Raw genomic sequence first — 14642 nt, 5'->3', positions numbered from 1 at the left:
CATCTTAATGCTGGATTAGTTTCAGCTTTTGTCTTCTCCAGATGTTAACTGATGGACTGGAGTGGTGTGGATTACTTGTGGATTATTGTGATGTTTTTATCAGCTGTTTGGACTCTCATTCTGACGGCACCCATTCACTGCAGAGCATCCATTGCTGAGACACTGATGCAATGCTACATTTCTCCAAACAAACCCATCCTAATCTCAGATGGCCATTTTTGGTCAACTACTCCGTTATCAGCTTCACCAGCTGTGCACAACATAAGTGATAACTGGTTTATAAATAAATAAGCTTAACGTGATTGATTTACCCGTGACCAGTCATCCAGATGGTTGAGGAACATCTGAAGGTCATGAAGCTGCAGGAACATCAACATGACACTCACAGAACATTTACATTCAGATTCAGATGAACTGCTATCAGGCTGCTTCAGGTTGAGATTCTCCTGCTTTGCTCTGCTTGAGCTGAACTCTATTAATAAATGCAGATAAATCAATGCATTCCTCCACTAATGCTGCTGCTGTCCTACAGAAAGACAGGAGAGACACACATTTATTGTGTCCTGATGTTTCACAGTGAATAAAATCAAGTGTTGCTCAAGAACATCCACCTGTGATTTAATATAAACCCGACACATCAAATATGAACCATGAAGCATGCAGCTCCATTTATGTTGTGTTCAGCTGAAATCTGATTTAATTCAGTAGGAACAGAGACGACAGTATTCGGAGGAGATTTGCACGGTTTATTAGGGTGCTGATGTGACTGAATGAAATCTGTTGTACAAAGTGTGTTTAAGAAAGAGGGTTTATAAATACGTACAAAGCATCTGATCTGATCAATAAATCAATCATCATATCTGAACTAATACAGCAATGCAATGAAACGTCCTCATTCTGCGCTGGGAAACTGAAGGAACAAAAACTAAAACGCACACAAGATGGATGTACATTCCTGACATTTGGCTAAATTAAATAAACATGATGGATTCGTCATTGAAATCACACCAATGTCAAAATTCATAGCAAATATATATATCGTTTGCTTTGTGCATTATAGCAAGTCTTTAAATAATCATCAGAAAATGCCCTGATGCGAAACCAGAATTCAGATCACATTCTCACAGAGCCATTCACGCTAATAAAGTATATTTTAAGAAACATAAACAGGGATTGGTCTAATCTGCGCGAGACATCACAAAAATAAACACTCTTCAATTTAAAACAAATCCTTTTGGCATTTGAAATCGATCACATACAATATATTATTATTATCCTTCCCTGTGCAAATGTACGGTGATTCTGCACAATAAATAAAAGGTGATTCAGCAGGTTCAGCAAAATCATACAGAACTGTACAAAACAAAATAAAATTAGAGGAAGAAACAGAACGGGCCCAAATCTCTGAGTATTACGGAAGAGTTGTTTACTCAAACCCAAATGACTTTCTTTCAAAAGAACATGTTCTTTTTCATATAATAGCTCCAAAATGACGTAAAAAGCACCATGAAAATGTTTCTCTGAACTCATATGAATAGTATAAAGTCATTATTGACTGATAATCTTCCTCTCCTCTGAAATAGACTACAAAAACTCAATGTCACTAATATCAACAGAACTGGTTGAATTAGTGCGGTCAAACGATTAATCGCGATTAATCGCATTCAAAATAAAAGTTTGTTTACATAATATATATGTACTTAAATATTTTCAAAATATATACTGTATGTGTGTATTTATATATACAAAATAAATAAAAACAGTACACATACATATAGTATGTAAAACATTTTTTAATTTGGACGCAATTAATCACGATTAATCATTTGACAGCACTAATTTATATATATAATATAAATGTTTAATATATAAACACAACATTTTTCTCAAATATATATATACATGCATGTGTGTGTATATATATATATATATGTGAATATACACAGCACACACACATATATAAACAAAAACTTTTATTTTTAATGCGATTAATCGCGATTAATCATTGCCCAGCACTAACTTGATTGGAGAGAAACCGAACATTTTCAGTCCTTATTCAAAGCTGTACAGATGATTATACGATACGGAGCTGTTTGTGTCATTCACTCGAGTCTCCATTCACTTCCTTTACACTGAAAACAGCAGCATGTTGTTTTGTGAAAGTCACAGGGGTTTGGTCATGTAAAGAGCGAGTAAACGATGACAAAACGTTCATTAGCGGATATACTGTTTATTTAGAGTCACACACACACACACACACACACACACACACACAAGAGCAAATCCTGTAGTCGCTGTTCGCCTGTTTGTGTTTGCGTACACATAGCACCGTGACCGAGAGAAACCTCTCATAGACGCCGGCGACTGCGTTTGATTGTCGCGTGGTTGAGTTTGAGAAGGAAAAGGAGAGGGTTTAAAGGCAGAAAGGGAACCTGACGGAGACGAGGCCGTAGGGTGATTAGCACTAACGGAGGCGTTGGGAATGCATGGATACAGTAGATTAATCTGTGCTTCATGTGTCTCCCGCCGGCGGCTGCTTCTTATCCTCGGCGTGTTTGAACATCAGGATCGAGTTGTAGATCTTGAGGGCCGGGCCGAGCTTCACGCTCATTATCTTAACGATGTCTCGCTGCGTCAACAGAAGAAAGGCCTTCCCGTCGATTTGCTGGTGAGGGAGTCAGCAGAAAACATTACAGAGTCAGTGTGTTTAACCATCATGTAAAGCTGCTAATGAACACTAACGACACTATGAAATCATAATGTGATCTTAAATCTGATGCAGTTAAACTGTATTTATAGTCTCTCTTCCTTGACAACTGATGCTTGCAGACAGCTAGAAAAATAAATAAATATTCTCTGAAAATGTACTCTTTAGTTTATAAAAAAATATATGAGAAAAAAATGTATACTTCTATTCATCAAGGATGCATTAAACTGATCAAAAGTACCAGTAAAGACATTTATAATGTTACAAAAGATTTCCGTTTCAGATAAATTCTGCTCTTTTGAACTTTCTATTCATCTGTGAATCCTGAAAAATAAAATGTATCATGGTTTCCACAAAAATATTGTGCAGCACGACTGTTTATTGTAATTATTTCAAACTTTAATCTCTCTCATAATTTTGCTTCTCAAGTTAAGTTTGTTGTGATTCTTTATCAAATAAATGCAGCCTTGCTGAGCAGAAGAGACTCTTCCAGAAACATTAAAAATATTCCAACCTTTAATATTCATCATAATTTCGCTTCAAGTAAATGCATTTTATTTTAAGTTAGCTTTGATTCTTTTACTTGAAACAGAGACACGAATACTAATCAGGAACATTTGTTTGCAGTGGAGCAGGTGTGATTTCACTGCATTTGTAGTGAAAGAGTAAAGCAGGATTTCTCTCATCTGTGTTTGATTTGAAGCTGCTGCGGCTGGAAGTGGAGAAAAATCACATTTGAAACTCCTTGGATTTTTTCTCCACACGTACCTCCTCTCTGAACTGCTTGGCCTGTTCCTCACAGCCGGGTAAAGAATGGATGAAATCAGCCACCTGAAACACACCAGATAAATTCTGCTCTTTTGAACTTTCTATTCATCTGTGAATCCTGAAAAATAAAATGTATCATGGTTTCCACAAAAATATTGTGCAGCACGACTGTTTATTGTAATTATTTCAAACTTTAATCTCTCTCATAATTTTGCTTCTCAAGTTAAGTTTGTTGTGATTCTTTTACTTGAAACAAGAGACACAAACAGTAATTAGGAACATTTGTGTTAAAATTCACAGTGGAGCAAATGTGATTTAAAATGCGTAAGAGTGTAGTGAAAGAGTACGGTGGTATTTTCTTTGGTCTGTGTTTGATTTAAGCTGCTGTGGCTGTAAGTGGAGAAAGAATCACATTTGAAACTCGTTAAATTGCTCCTCAGCTCCACACGTACCTCCTCTCTGAACTGCTTGGCCTGTTCCTCACAGCCGGGTAAAGAATGGATGAAATCAGCCACCTGAAACACACCCACACACACAAACACACACACACAGTTTCATCTTCACTCTTGTTTTAGAGGTTCTCAACAGGATAGAATCAAGGTTACATTGTGACGGAACTTCTGCGGTACTTAGCAACTGTAAACAGCTGCAGTTACATTACACATTTCACTTTATTCTAATTATGAATACATGTAACTATTGTGAACACTGTTGTCTACTGTATCGTCATATTTATGTAGTGGATAATTATAAATCAAAAAAATTTTACCATGGTTAAAGGGGTCTGTGCCGGAGAACAAAAATATAATGATAATACTAATAATATAAAAAAAATTGTGCTGTCAAACGATTAATCGCGATTAATCGCAACCAAAATAAAAGTTTTATTTACATAATATATCTGTGCGTACTGTGTATATTTATTATAAATATATATAAATATATTTATATAAATACACACATACAGTATATATTTCACATCTATATATTTATATTAATTTAATTTATATTATATATAAATATATTTAATATATAAACGTAACAGTACACACACACATACTTCGTGAACAAAAACTTTTATTTTGGATGCGATTAATCGTTTGACAGCACTAAAAAAATAACAAAATAACAATATAAAATATATTATACATAAAATTACTTGTGTATCACATACAGAAAATTGTTGTGTATCATATTGAAGTAGTGGGTAAATTATTATTATAATTAAAAGTAATTTTTATCACGGTCAAAGGGGTCTCTGTCCGAGAACAAAAAAATAATATAAATATAAAAATATAATACACAAAAAATAAAATTATAAATTAACAACATAAAATATATATATTTATTATACATAAAATTACAAAAAATGCCAGCATCAAGTAACTTTATAGCTTTTTATAAAACGCCCACTAAGGCACCAGTGCTCATGAAATAGTAATAATAATAATAATTAATAATAATTAGAATAAATAATTCAAATTCCATATTTTAGACCTGACGAAACGCTGTTTTAAACATAGAATCTGTCAAATCTTAATTTAGCGATACAGACGTATGGTCAAGTAAAAGCAGCATCTTGTGTGTGCATCTGAAGTGTGACGCTGATGAAGCAGAAGCGTGTTCTCGCCGCAGGAGCAGGTCAGCTGAGGTTTGAGCGAGAGACTCAGAAACATTCTGCAGCGTCAGCAGAGCTGAAATATCCTGCAGCGTTTACTCAGGAACACACTCAGGCGTGTCTGCTATGCTCAGGGATTTCCAACAAACAACCGCGGCTAAGAATAGCCCGTCTGAAGCATCGCCGCAGTCTCTGAAGAACTTCACTGATGTGCTTTTTGACCCTGTAGATGTTCTCACTCAGAAGCTCACAGTACAATTACAGGAAGAGCGTCTCTGGAGCCGCGCCGGACTTTAATTAAACAGACCAACTCCAGAGAGCATCTTTGGAACAACATCTCAATTAATTACAAAACCGCCGCCAAGATGCAGCAGACCGACCTTCTCTGGTCCTCTCAGCTCATATCCAGAGCATATCTGCATTGATTTCCCAGCAAAAACATCTGTATCAGGATGCAGTGATTACATTAGCGTTACTCAAACGCATCTACACCTGACTGAGACAGCAGCAATAACCCACAGAACGTTCCCATAATGGGTTTTTTAACTTTCAGAATGTTGCAGGGAGGTTTGGTTTTTGTGAGAGCAAAAGGGAATGTTCCCTACAGGTTATTTTTAGGTGCTGAAGAAATGTGAAATCTGGATTATTACAGTAAATATACTAGAAACCGCCTATATAAATGAACAAGTTAAATCTTACATATGAATTAATTCCAGTGTTTGATGGTTGATGCACTCGGATTATTTCACTAATTAAACAATAGATCAAAACAAGACATGTTTGTATAGTTCTGATTATCGGCATTCATTCATTCATTCATTCAAAGCGTATCCTATAAAGGTTCGCGAGAGCGCTGGAAGATTACTGATGCACAGCAGGGTAAAATAATATTGGAGTAAAGAGGTTAGAGGAATGTTAGGACAATGTGAGCTGAAAGTTAGTAATGTTCTGCAAACATAAAACAAAATTCTATTTCCATGAAGAGAACTATCCAGGGGAGTGTTTCCCAAAAGCAACTATGGTCGGAAGTTCCGTCGTTACCAATAGAGTTCAGTAGAACTTACCACTATAGTTAGCTAACCATGCTTTTGGGAAATGCACCCCTGGATAATTCTCTTCAATTAAAAACGTTCTGGGAAACAAAAACGAACATTCCCAGAACGTTCTGGAAACCCCAAAAAAAGTAACATTCCTGGAACATTCTGGGAACCAAAAATTTACATTGCCGGAAGATTCTTGGAACCAAAAACTAACGTTCTGGGAACCAAAATCTAACATTCTTGGAAACAAAAACTAACATTCCCAGAACGTTCTGGAAACAAAAAAAAACTAAAATTCCAGGAACATTCTGGGAACCAAAAACTAACGTTCTGGGAACCAAAAAGTAACATTCCCAGAACGTTCTGGGAACCAGATCTTAAGGCCTGTTTGTTCCCGCTAATGAAGACGCTGCAGATGTGATTAGTATGCAGTCTAGATGAATAGAGATGAATGCTTGGACTCTTTATTACCATCACACTCTTTTATCAAAGGCTTCAAATGAAATATTGGAGCGATCTATAATTCACCCGGGAATCGATCGGGCTTTCATAGAGCACAGGAATAGAACAGGAACTCTTGGCTGGATCCATTAGATGTTCTGACCGCAGTGTTTACATCACATCATTTACAGCGCTCGTGTTTGTCTGAAATGCTAATGGCTTTCTACAGTTAAAAGACCTCAAACCACAACAGCCAATCAGACGACAGCAGAGCCACACCCTGCTTAGCAAACACATGCGATGTACATTGAGCTGCTTGTACAGAACAAACCAGCATGATCTCAGGGCGTCGGGGTCACCAGGGCGTTGATAACTAGGGGTGCTCCGATTGATCGGCTACAGATCACTATCAGCCGATAATCGTGCTGGGATGTTAAATCTGATCTAAAAAACCGATCTCAAGCTGATGATGCTGATGTGAGAGGTTTGGCACGACATGCAGCGGCACCGTCGCAGTATCTGTCCGGCGTGGGTGAAATAATTATAATGCTGAAGGTGAGGTACAATTCATATTTCTTCATTAAATAACGTATAAAGTAATTTGAAAACTTTCTGTGAGACATAATTTCACAGTCAGCATTAGTGAATCACCTCGCTCTCTAGCTCTTTCTCTCTCAAAACGCACAAATGGCTTCAAATCCCATCACGTCTGCACTATAAGAGAGCTGCACAGTTGACACAGGAATTGTCACTTGCACAATCGAGGTAGTGTCACATCGTCACTAAAGTTTATAAATTGCATTACTTTTTAATTCTTGGCAGTTTAACCATTCAGTGCTTGCGCACTCTCCTGGAGACTGAGCGCTCATGCACACTCGCAGCGCAAACCACACTAATAATCTTGGAACCAAACCCAACATTCCTGGAATGTTCTGGAAACCAAAAAACTACCAGATCAACTATCATCAATCAACTTCATCTTCTCAAGATATCATTCCATCTAGATTTCTAAAACAGATTTTCAATACTGTTGGACACGATATTTTAACTATTTTTAATACTAGTCTCATTACTGGGGTTGTTCCTGACTGCCTAAAAACAGCTACAGTAACTCCATTATTAAAGAGGCCCAATCTTGATTTCTTGAATTTTTATAATTTTAAGCCTATATCAAACTTGCAATTTTTTTCTAAGATTCTTGAGAAAGTTGTGTTGACCCCGCTGCAGTCCCATTTGATGTCAAATAATATTTTTGAAAAAGTCCAATCGGGTTTTAAGTCTCAACACAGCACGGAAACTGCACTTTTAAAAGTTGTAAATGATATTTGACTAGAAACAGATAAAGGGAATGCTGTGGCTTTGGTGCTTTTAGACTTAAGCTCTGCATTTGATATGGTTGACCACAATATCTTGATTTCAAGGTTGGAGAGCTATGTTGTGTTACAGGGCAAGGTGTTGAAATGGTTTCAATCTTTTTTAACAAACAGAAGTTTTAGTGTTTCCATTGGCCAACATAGTTCGTCCTCACGCCCACTTGCTTGTGGGGTGCCACAGGGCTCAATTCTTGCCCCAGTTTTATTTTCTATATTTATGCTACCAATGGGTGCTATCTTTGAGAAATATGGAGTGTCCTTCCACCTATACACGACATGATTGGAATTAAAATGATAAATTGAAATCAGTCAGTCAGTCACCTTTATTTATATAGCGCTTTTAACAATACAGATTGTGTCAAAGCAACTGAACAGCATTAATTAGGAAAATAGTGTGTCAATAATGCAAAATGACAATAGTAAACACTAATTTTCCAGTTAAAGACAGTTCATCATTGAATTCAGTGATGTCTTCATTCAGCTCAGTTCATAGTATCATAGTATCTGTGCAATCAAGGCGACGATATCGCTGGAAATGAAGTGTCTCCAACTAAGCAAGCCAGAGGCGACAGCGGCAAGGCACCAAAACTCCATCGGTGACAGAATGGAGAAAAAACCTTGGGAGAAACCAGGCTCAGTCGGGGGGCCAGTTCTCCTCTGTCCAGACCACACCAGCAGTTCAATTTCAGGCTGCAGCAAAGTCACATTGTGCAGAGGAATCGTCTGGTTCCTGTGGTCTTGTCCCGGTGGTCGTCTGAGACAAGGTCTTTACAGGGGAATAACATCTGTATCTGGGGCTCATCTAGTTGTCCTGGTCTCCGCTGTCTTTCAGGGCTGTAGAGGTCCTCTCTAGGTGCTGATCCACCATCTGGTCTGAATACGTACTGGATCCGGGTGACTGCAGTGACCATCTGATCTGGATACAGACTGGATCTGGTGGGTTGCCGGAGCGTACCACAATGGAAAATGGCCAAAAAAGTAGTTTTTCTGTTAAATTATGATTTTCTTTTCAATTTAAATGCACATTTCTTTTAGAAATTGATGCATCCAATCTTAATTTCCATCAAAATCTGGCACACAGACACATATACACATGCACACACACACCTATTCACTCATTGTTTGTCACTGAAGGCTAACTCATCCTCATTGTCATCACATGGAACTCTGCACTCTTCCTATTGCTCTTTCCGTGAAATATTGCTGTATTCATTTTCTGAAAAGAATAAGTAATTTTTCTTATTCATACATCAATACAACTATACTACAATAAACACTTCAAATAAATAAATAAATAACTGCAATCATATTATTGATGTTACTATATATAAAAAATCCCAATGGGGAAATACATTTACTTCAAACCCACTGTGGTACAGCGTTGACATATGGCAACATGCCTATTTTGCCGTAGTGGTACAGAGTTGCCATATGGTAATATTGATATTTTCTCAATTTACAGTAAAAACTACACTGTAAAAAAAAATCAGTAAAATTTACGGTAAAATACCAGCAACTGTGGTTGCCGGAATTTTACCATAAAAAATACGGTAGCGACATTTTAATTTAACTTAAGTTTTAACTTAAATTTACAGTTAAATACCGTAATTTAATTAACTGATATAATGATATAATGTTAATATATCAACCTATTGAAGTACTGAAGTATTTCAACAACAAAAAAAAAAACATCAAATTTGAAATGCAATTCAGGGAATTCTGGGAATGTCAATTTACGGTTATTCACTGTAAATTATACGGTCTTTTTCCACTTCCAAAAACGGTATACTACCGTAAAAATAATGTCCAATACATGTAATGTCCAATACAGTTTTTCACCGTATATAGTAGGGGAATTTACCGTTAACCATTTAACAGGTTTTTACTGTAGCATTTTTACAGTCATTTACCATTAAATTCACGGTCATTTTTTACAGTGTATATCAAACTTGTTATTTCTTTCTAAGATTCTTGAGAAAATTGTGTTGACCCAGCTGCAGTCCCATTTGATGTCAAATAATATTTTAGAAAAATTCCAGAAGTCTCAACACAGCACGAAAACTGCACTTTTAAAAGTTGTAAATGATATTTTACTAGAAACAGATAAAGGGAATGCTGTGGCTTTGGTGCTTTTAGACTTAAGCTCTGCATTTGATATGGTTGACCACAATATCTTGATTTCAAGGTTGGAGAGCTATGTTGTGTTACAGGGCAAGGTGTTGAAATGGTTTCAATCTTTTTTAACAAACAGAAGTTTTAGTGTTTCCATTGGCCAACATAGTTCATCCTCACGCTCACTTGCTTGTGGGGTGCCACAGGGCTCAATTCTTGCCCCAGTTTTATTTTCTATATTTATGCTACCAATGGGTGCTTTCTTTGAGAAATATGGAGTGTCCTTCCACCTATACACAGATGATACTCAACAGTATTTTCCCTTGCAGTATAAAAGTAAAGAATTCTTAGGACCTCTGTTGGATTGTCTAAACGAATTACAAATATGGTTAAAGCAGAATCTTTTAGTGTTAAACGAGAACAAAACCAAAATCATTTTGTTTGGTTTAAAGTCATATGAAGACTGTGCCCTTCACTTTGGTCATCTCTCTTCCTACTTTACACCCTGTGCTAAAAATCTTGGTGTTCTTTTTGATTGCAACCTGGGTTTTGAGAAACAAATTAGTGCAGTGGTCAAATCAAGTTTCTTCCACTTACGGCGTTTATCAAAAATCAAATCTTTACTCTCTGTTAAACAGTTTGAAAAGATTATTCACTTGTTTGTTCGATCTCGTTTAGATGACTGTAATTCACTATACTATGGTATAATAACATTCTGAAAACAAAAAACTAACGTTCTCAGAACATTCTGGGAACCAGATTTTTTTCAGCTGGTAAGGCCTGTTTGTTTGTTTACTTCATCTGTTAAATCAGTAATAATCAGATTGTATTGAGAGTCGATGAGTGTAAATCCTGGTCATTATTCAGCATTAAACACAGCTCTGACTCCATCAATCCTGACTCAGTTCCTCAGGAACAAACGAGCCCTTCAGTGCGAGTGTTTGCCAATAAATAAGAAGTGGTAAATCCTGCTAACACACTATAGTACAGCGCTGAACGCTGCTTCGCTCTGCTGCTGCGTTTGCCGGAGTAAAGCAGGGTAAAGTGCTCTGAACACAAAACCTTCTCTGAAGGCCTCTCTGATGCGGTGTATTACTGGGAGTTTATAGACCATCACTGACACACAACCACCACAAAACCAGCATTAATTAAACACTCCATTAACAATAATAATAAACTAACATGATTAGACAATATTTTAATAATCTGAGACTACCACATCAACCAAAACATCTCGTTAATGAATCATAACCAAGTTGCATCGAATTTTAAGCTTGCTAATATGTCATTTTGCTGTTATTAAATGTGACCCTGGACCCAAAGGCTCAAAAATAAGCTTTCCATTGATGTATGGTTTGTTAGGATAGGACAATATTTGAAAATCTGGAATCTGAGGGTGCAAAAAAATCTAAATATTGAGAAAATCATCTTTAAAGTTGTTCAAATGAAGTTCTTAGCAATGCATATTACTAATCAAAAATTAAGTTTTGATATATTTACGGTAGGACATTTACTAAATATCTTCATGGAACATGATCTTTACTTAATATCCTAATGATTTTTGGCATAAAAGAAAAATTTATAATTTTGACCCATACAATGTATTGTTGGCTATTGCTACAAATATACCCCAGCGACTTAAGTCACATTTTGCATTAAGCAAATATAATCTCTTTATAGCATCAGACAAGCTCTAAATATTACAAACTTCCTAATAAACTGCACTACTGTTTAAAAGTTTGCAGTCAATAAGATTTTTTAAGAAATTGGATGCATTAAATTGATCAAAAGAGTCAGTAAAGACATAATGTGACAAAAGATTTCTATTTCAAATAAATGCTGTTCTTTTGAACTTTCTATTCTATCTGTGAATCCTGAAAAATAAAATGTATGACGGTTTCCACAAAAATATTGTTCAGCACAACTGTTTTCAACATTGATAATAATCAGAAATGTTTCTCGAGCAGCAAATCAGCATATTAGAATGATTTCTGAAGATCATGTGACACTGAAGACTGGAGTAATGATGCTGAAAATACAGCTGCGCATCACAGAAATACATTACAGTTTAACAGATATTCACATAGAAAACAGCTGTTTGAAATTCTAATAATATTTCACTGTTTTTACTGTATTTTTGATCAAAGAAATGCAGCCTTGGTGAACAGAAGAGACTTCTTTCAGAAACAGTTTACTGACCCCAAACTTTTAAACATTAGCACATATAGAAAAGATCATGTAGATAATGATGAAGCACTGGTTTAACGTGTGACATCATCAACCGGATCACACACAACCGCTCTGTCAGACAGTGGCCTGTTCACCGCTGGGTCCTTGAGGGCCCACGGCCGATATTGACACCGCCTGTAGTTTAACCTGTGTTTATCTCTGCGCTCTGTTCACCTGGTTACCATGGCAATCAGCCCATCATGCGCCCAGCGGCGTGAAGAGGCTCGATTTCACCTCCGCAACCCGACATTAGCACGACAAACAGCCCCAAACTACAGCACAGAGACAGCCACTCCACCGAGATACCAGAATGTGTTCATACTCGCAGATCACATGACCTCCAGCCTCTGCGCTCCCATTGGCTGATGTCACATCACATCATTTGCATAAAGCTGAAGTCTGCTCGACTGTAACATTGTGAAAACTGCAGCTCATGATGCTGAATGATTTCTGCCTACAGACTGCTGTCAGTATCAACACTTAATACTGATATTACAATTCTACACTGTTTGAAAAAATATTTAGGCCTAAATTTAAGATTTACACATTTAAATTGCATATCAAATTTCCATGCGTTTAGATTAAACAGTTTTAATAAACTAGCATAATGTGATCATATTTGTGAGTCATACACCAATGAAACAGGTCAGATTTCTGCACTTAAAAATAAATAAATAAATACATGAATAAATAAAAATCATGCCATAGTTTATTAACTATTTGCATCTATTTGACTGAATTGAAATAATCCCATTTTAAAATGCATTTATTCAAATTGCAATGTGTTCATTATGAAAACGACTATTTTTTTCAGTTATAAAGTATAAATGTGGTGAAATATGGCTAGCTGTGCAACAAACAATATTCGGTTAATTAAATTAAATTGAAACAAACTGAGTTCTTTATGATAATAATAAAATAAATAAAGTTGCTTATTGTGCATTTAAAACACATTGAGTTTATTAACACTATTACAGAAATCTGACCCGTTTCATTGATGCATGACTGACAAATATGATCACATTAAGTTTATTAGTTTATGTTAAAACTGTCTAATCGAAATGCATGGAAGTTTTACATTCAATTCAAATACATTAAGCCTGAATATGTTTTTGAGTGTATACAAAAATGCAATGTTCACACAATGCCACATTCTTTAAGTAAAATCAAGCATAAGGGATGCATAGACAGATTAATTACTTCTTGGAAACCGATTGAATAGGAACAAATAAACCCTCATATGTGACCCTGCAGCACAAAAGCAGTCTTAAGTCGCTGGGGTATATTTGTAGCAATAGCCAACAATACATTGTATGGGTCAAAATTATAAATTTTTCTTGTATGCCAAAAATCATTAGGATATTAAGTAGGGATGCACGATATTATCGGACTGATATCGGGATCGGCCGATAATGGCTTTAAATGTAAATATCGGCATCGGCTCGATATGAAAAATGATGCCGATATGTCTTGCTGATAAGAGGAAGGTAAGGTAAATAAGGGTGACATCTAGTGGAGAAGACTAATGATAAGATTCACGTTAATCAGATCTTGTTTTAAATGTGTGCTGAAATAAATACTGGAAAAGATCGATTCGCGGCTTTTGAGAATCGATATCGAATCGACGTCATTTTAAAAAACGATTAATCGGAAAATCGATTTTTTTTTTGCCCAGCCCTAGTTAAAAACTAAGCAAAATTAAAAATATTTTGCTTATAATTTTTGCACAGGAGAGACTTGAAAAGGAAATATATCGGTATTGGCCAAAATGAGTTGAATAATATCGGCATTCAGATTCCAGATTTTCAAATAGTTGTATCTCAGCCAAATATTGTCCTATCCTAACAATGTCCTATCCTTTATTCAGCTTTCAGATGATGCATAAATCTCAATTTCACAAAATTGACCCTTATGACTGGTTTTGTGCTCCAGGGTCACATATGAGCTGCACTCAACACTGAATGAGACGGAGCGCTCCTCACCTCCTCCACGCTCCAGTGGGCGACGCGACTGGCCTGAACGCCGGCCACACCGGGCAGAAGCTTACAGTGCTGCTCCCAGCACAGCGGCAGATCACGGCTCGGGTGAGCAGACATGGCCGAGAGGAAGACGGACTGATGCAGCGCCTGCTGGAGACCGTCCACGTTACGATCTGAAACACACACACATCAGCCATTTACTGCAGGCAAATAACAAGTTATCGTGAAAAGCGCTGTACAAATAAACTTGAATTGAATTGAATAACAAGAGCTTTCGGATCTACTCAACATAAGATTGTTTTTTTTCCAAATTTCTTTATTAAAGGGATAGTTCACCCAAAAATGAAAATTCTGTCATTAATTACTCACCCTCAT

General features: G+C 36.4%; 1 protein-coding gene across 1 annotated transcript; it reads right to left on the bottom strand.

The window, feature by feature from the left end:
* Nucleotides 1–1975: 1975 nt before the first annotated feature.
* LOC107728988 (lethal(3)malignant brain tumor-like protein 4) lies at nucleotides 1976–14642 on the bottom strand. The gene is made up of 4 exons (XM_016539333.1): nucleotides 14637–14642; nucleotides 14271–14444; nucleotides 3928–3990; nucleotides 1976–2665 (listed from the first exon to the last, which is right to left on the bottom strand). Exons 1-4 carry the CDS (start codon nucleotides 14640–14642, stop codon nucleotides 2513–2515), a joined length of 396 nt encoding a protein of 131 aa, XP_016394819.1. The 3' UTR covers nucleotides 1976–2512.

This window comes from Sinocyclocheilus rhinocerous, unplaced genomic scaffold, assembly GCF_001515625.1.
Source record: "Sinocyclocheilus rhinocerous isolate Xijiao unplaced genomic scaffold, SAMN03320098_v1.1 scaffold37, whole genome shotgun sequence".
Classification (NCBI taxonomy): domain Eukaryota; kingdom Metazoa; phylum Chordata; class Actinopteri; order Cypriniformes; family Cyprinidae; genus Sinocyclocheilus; species Sinocyclocheilus rhinocerous.
This window is presented reverse-complemented; position numbering and strand designations above follow the sequence as displayed.

Coding starts and splice junctions, on each gene's coding strand:
- LOC107728988 (XM_016539333.1), bottom strand. Junction 3,991..14,270: donor CCCACTGGAGCGTGGAGGAG/GTGAGGAGCGCT, acceptor GGTGTGTTTCAG/GTGGCTGATTTCATCCATTC. Junction 2,666..3,927: donor CCAAGCAGTTCAGAGAGGAG/GTACGTGTGGAG, acceptor CTCCCTCACCAG/CAAATCGACGGGAAGGCCTT.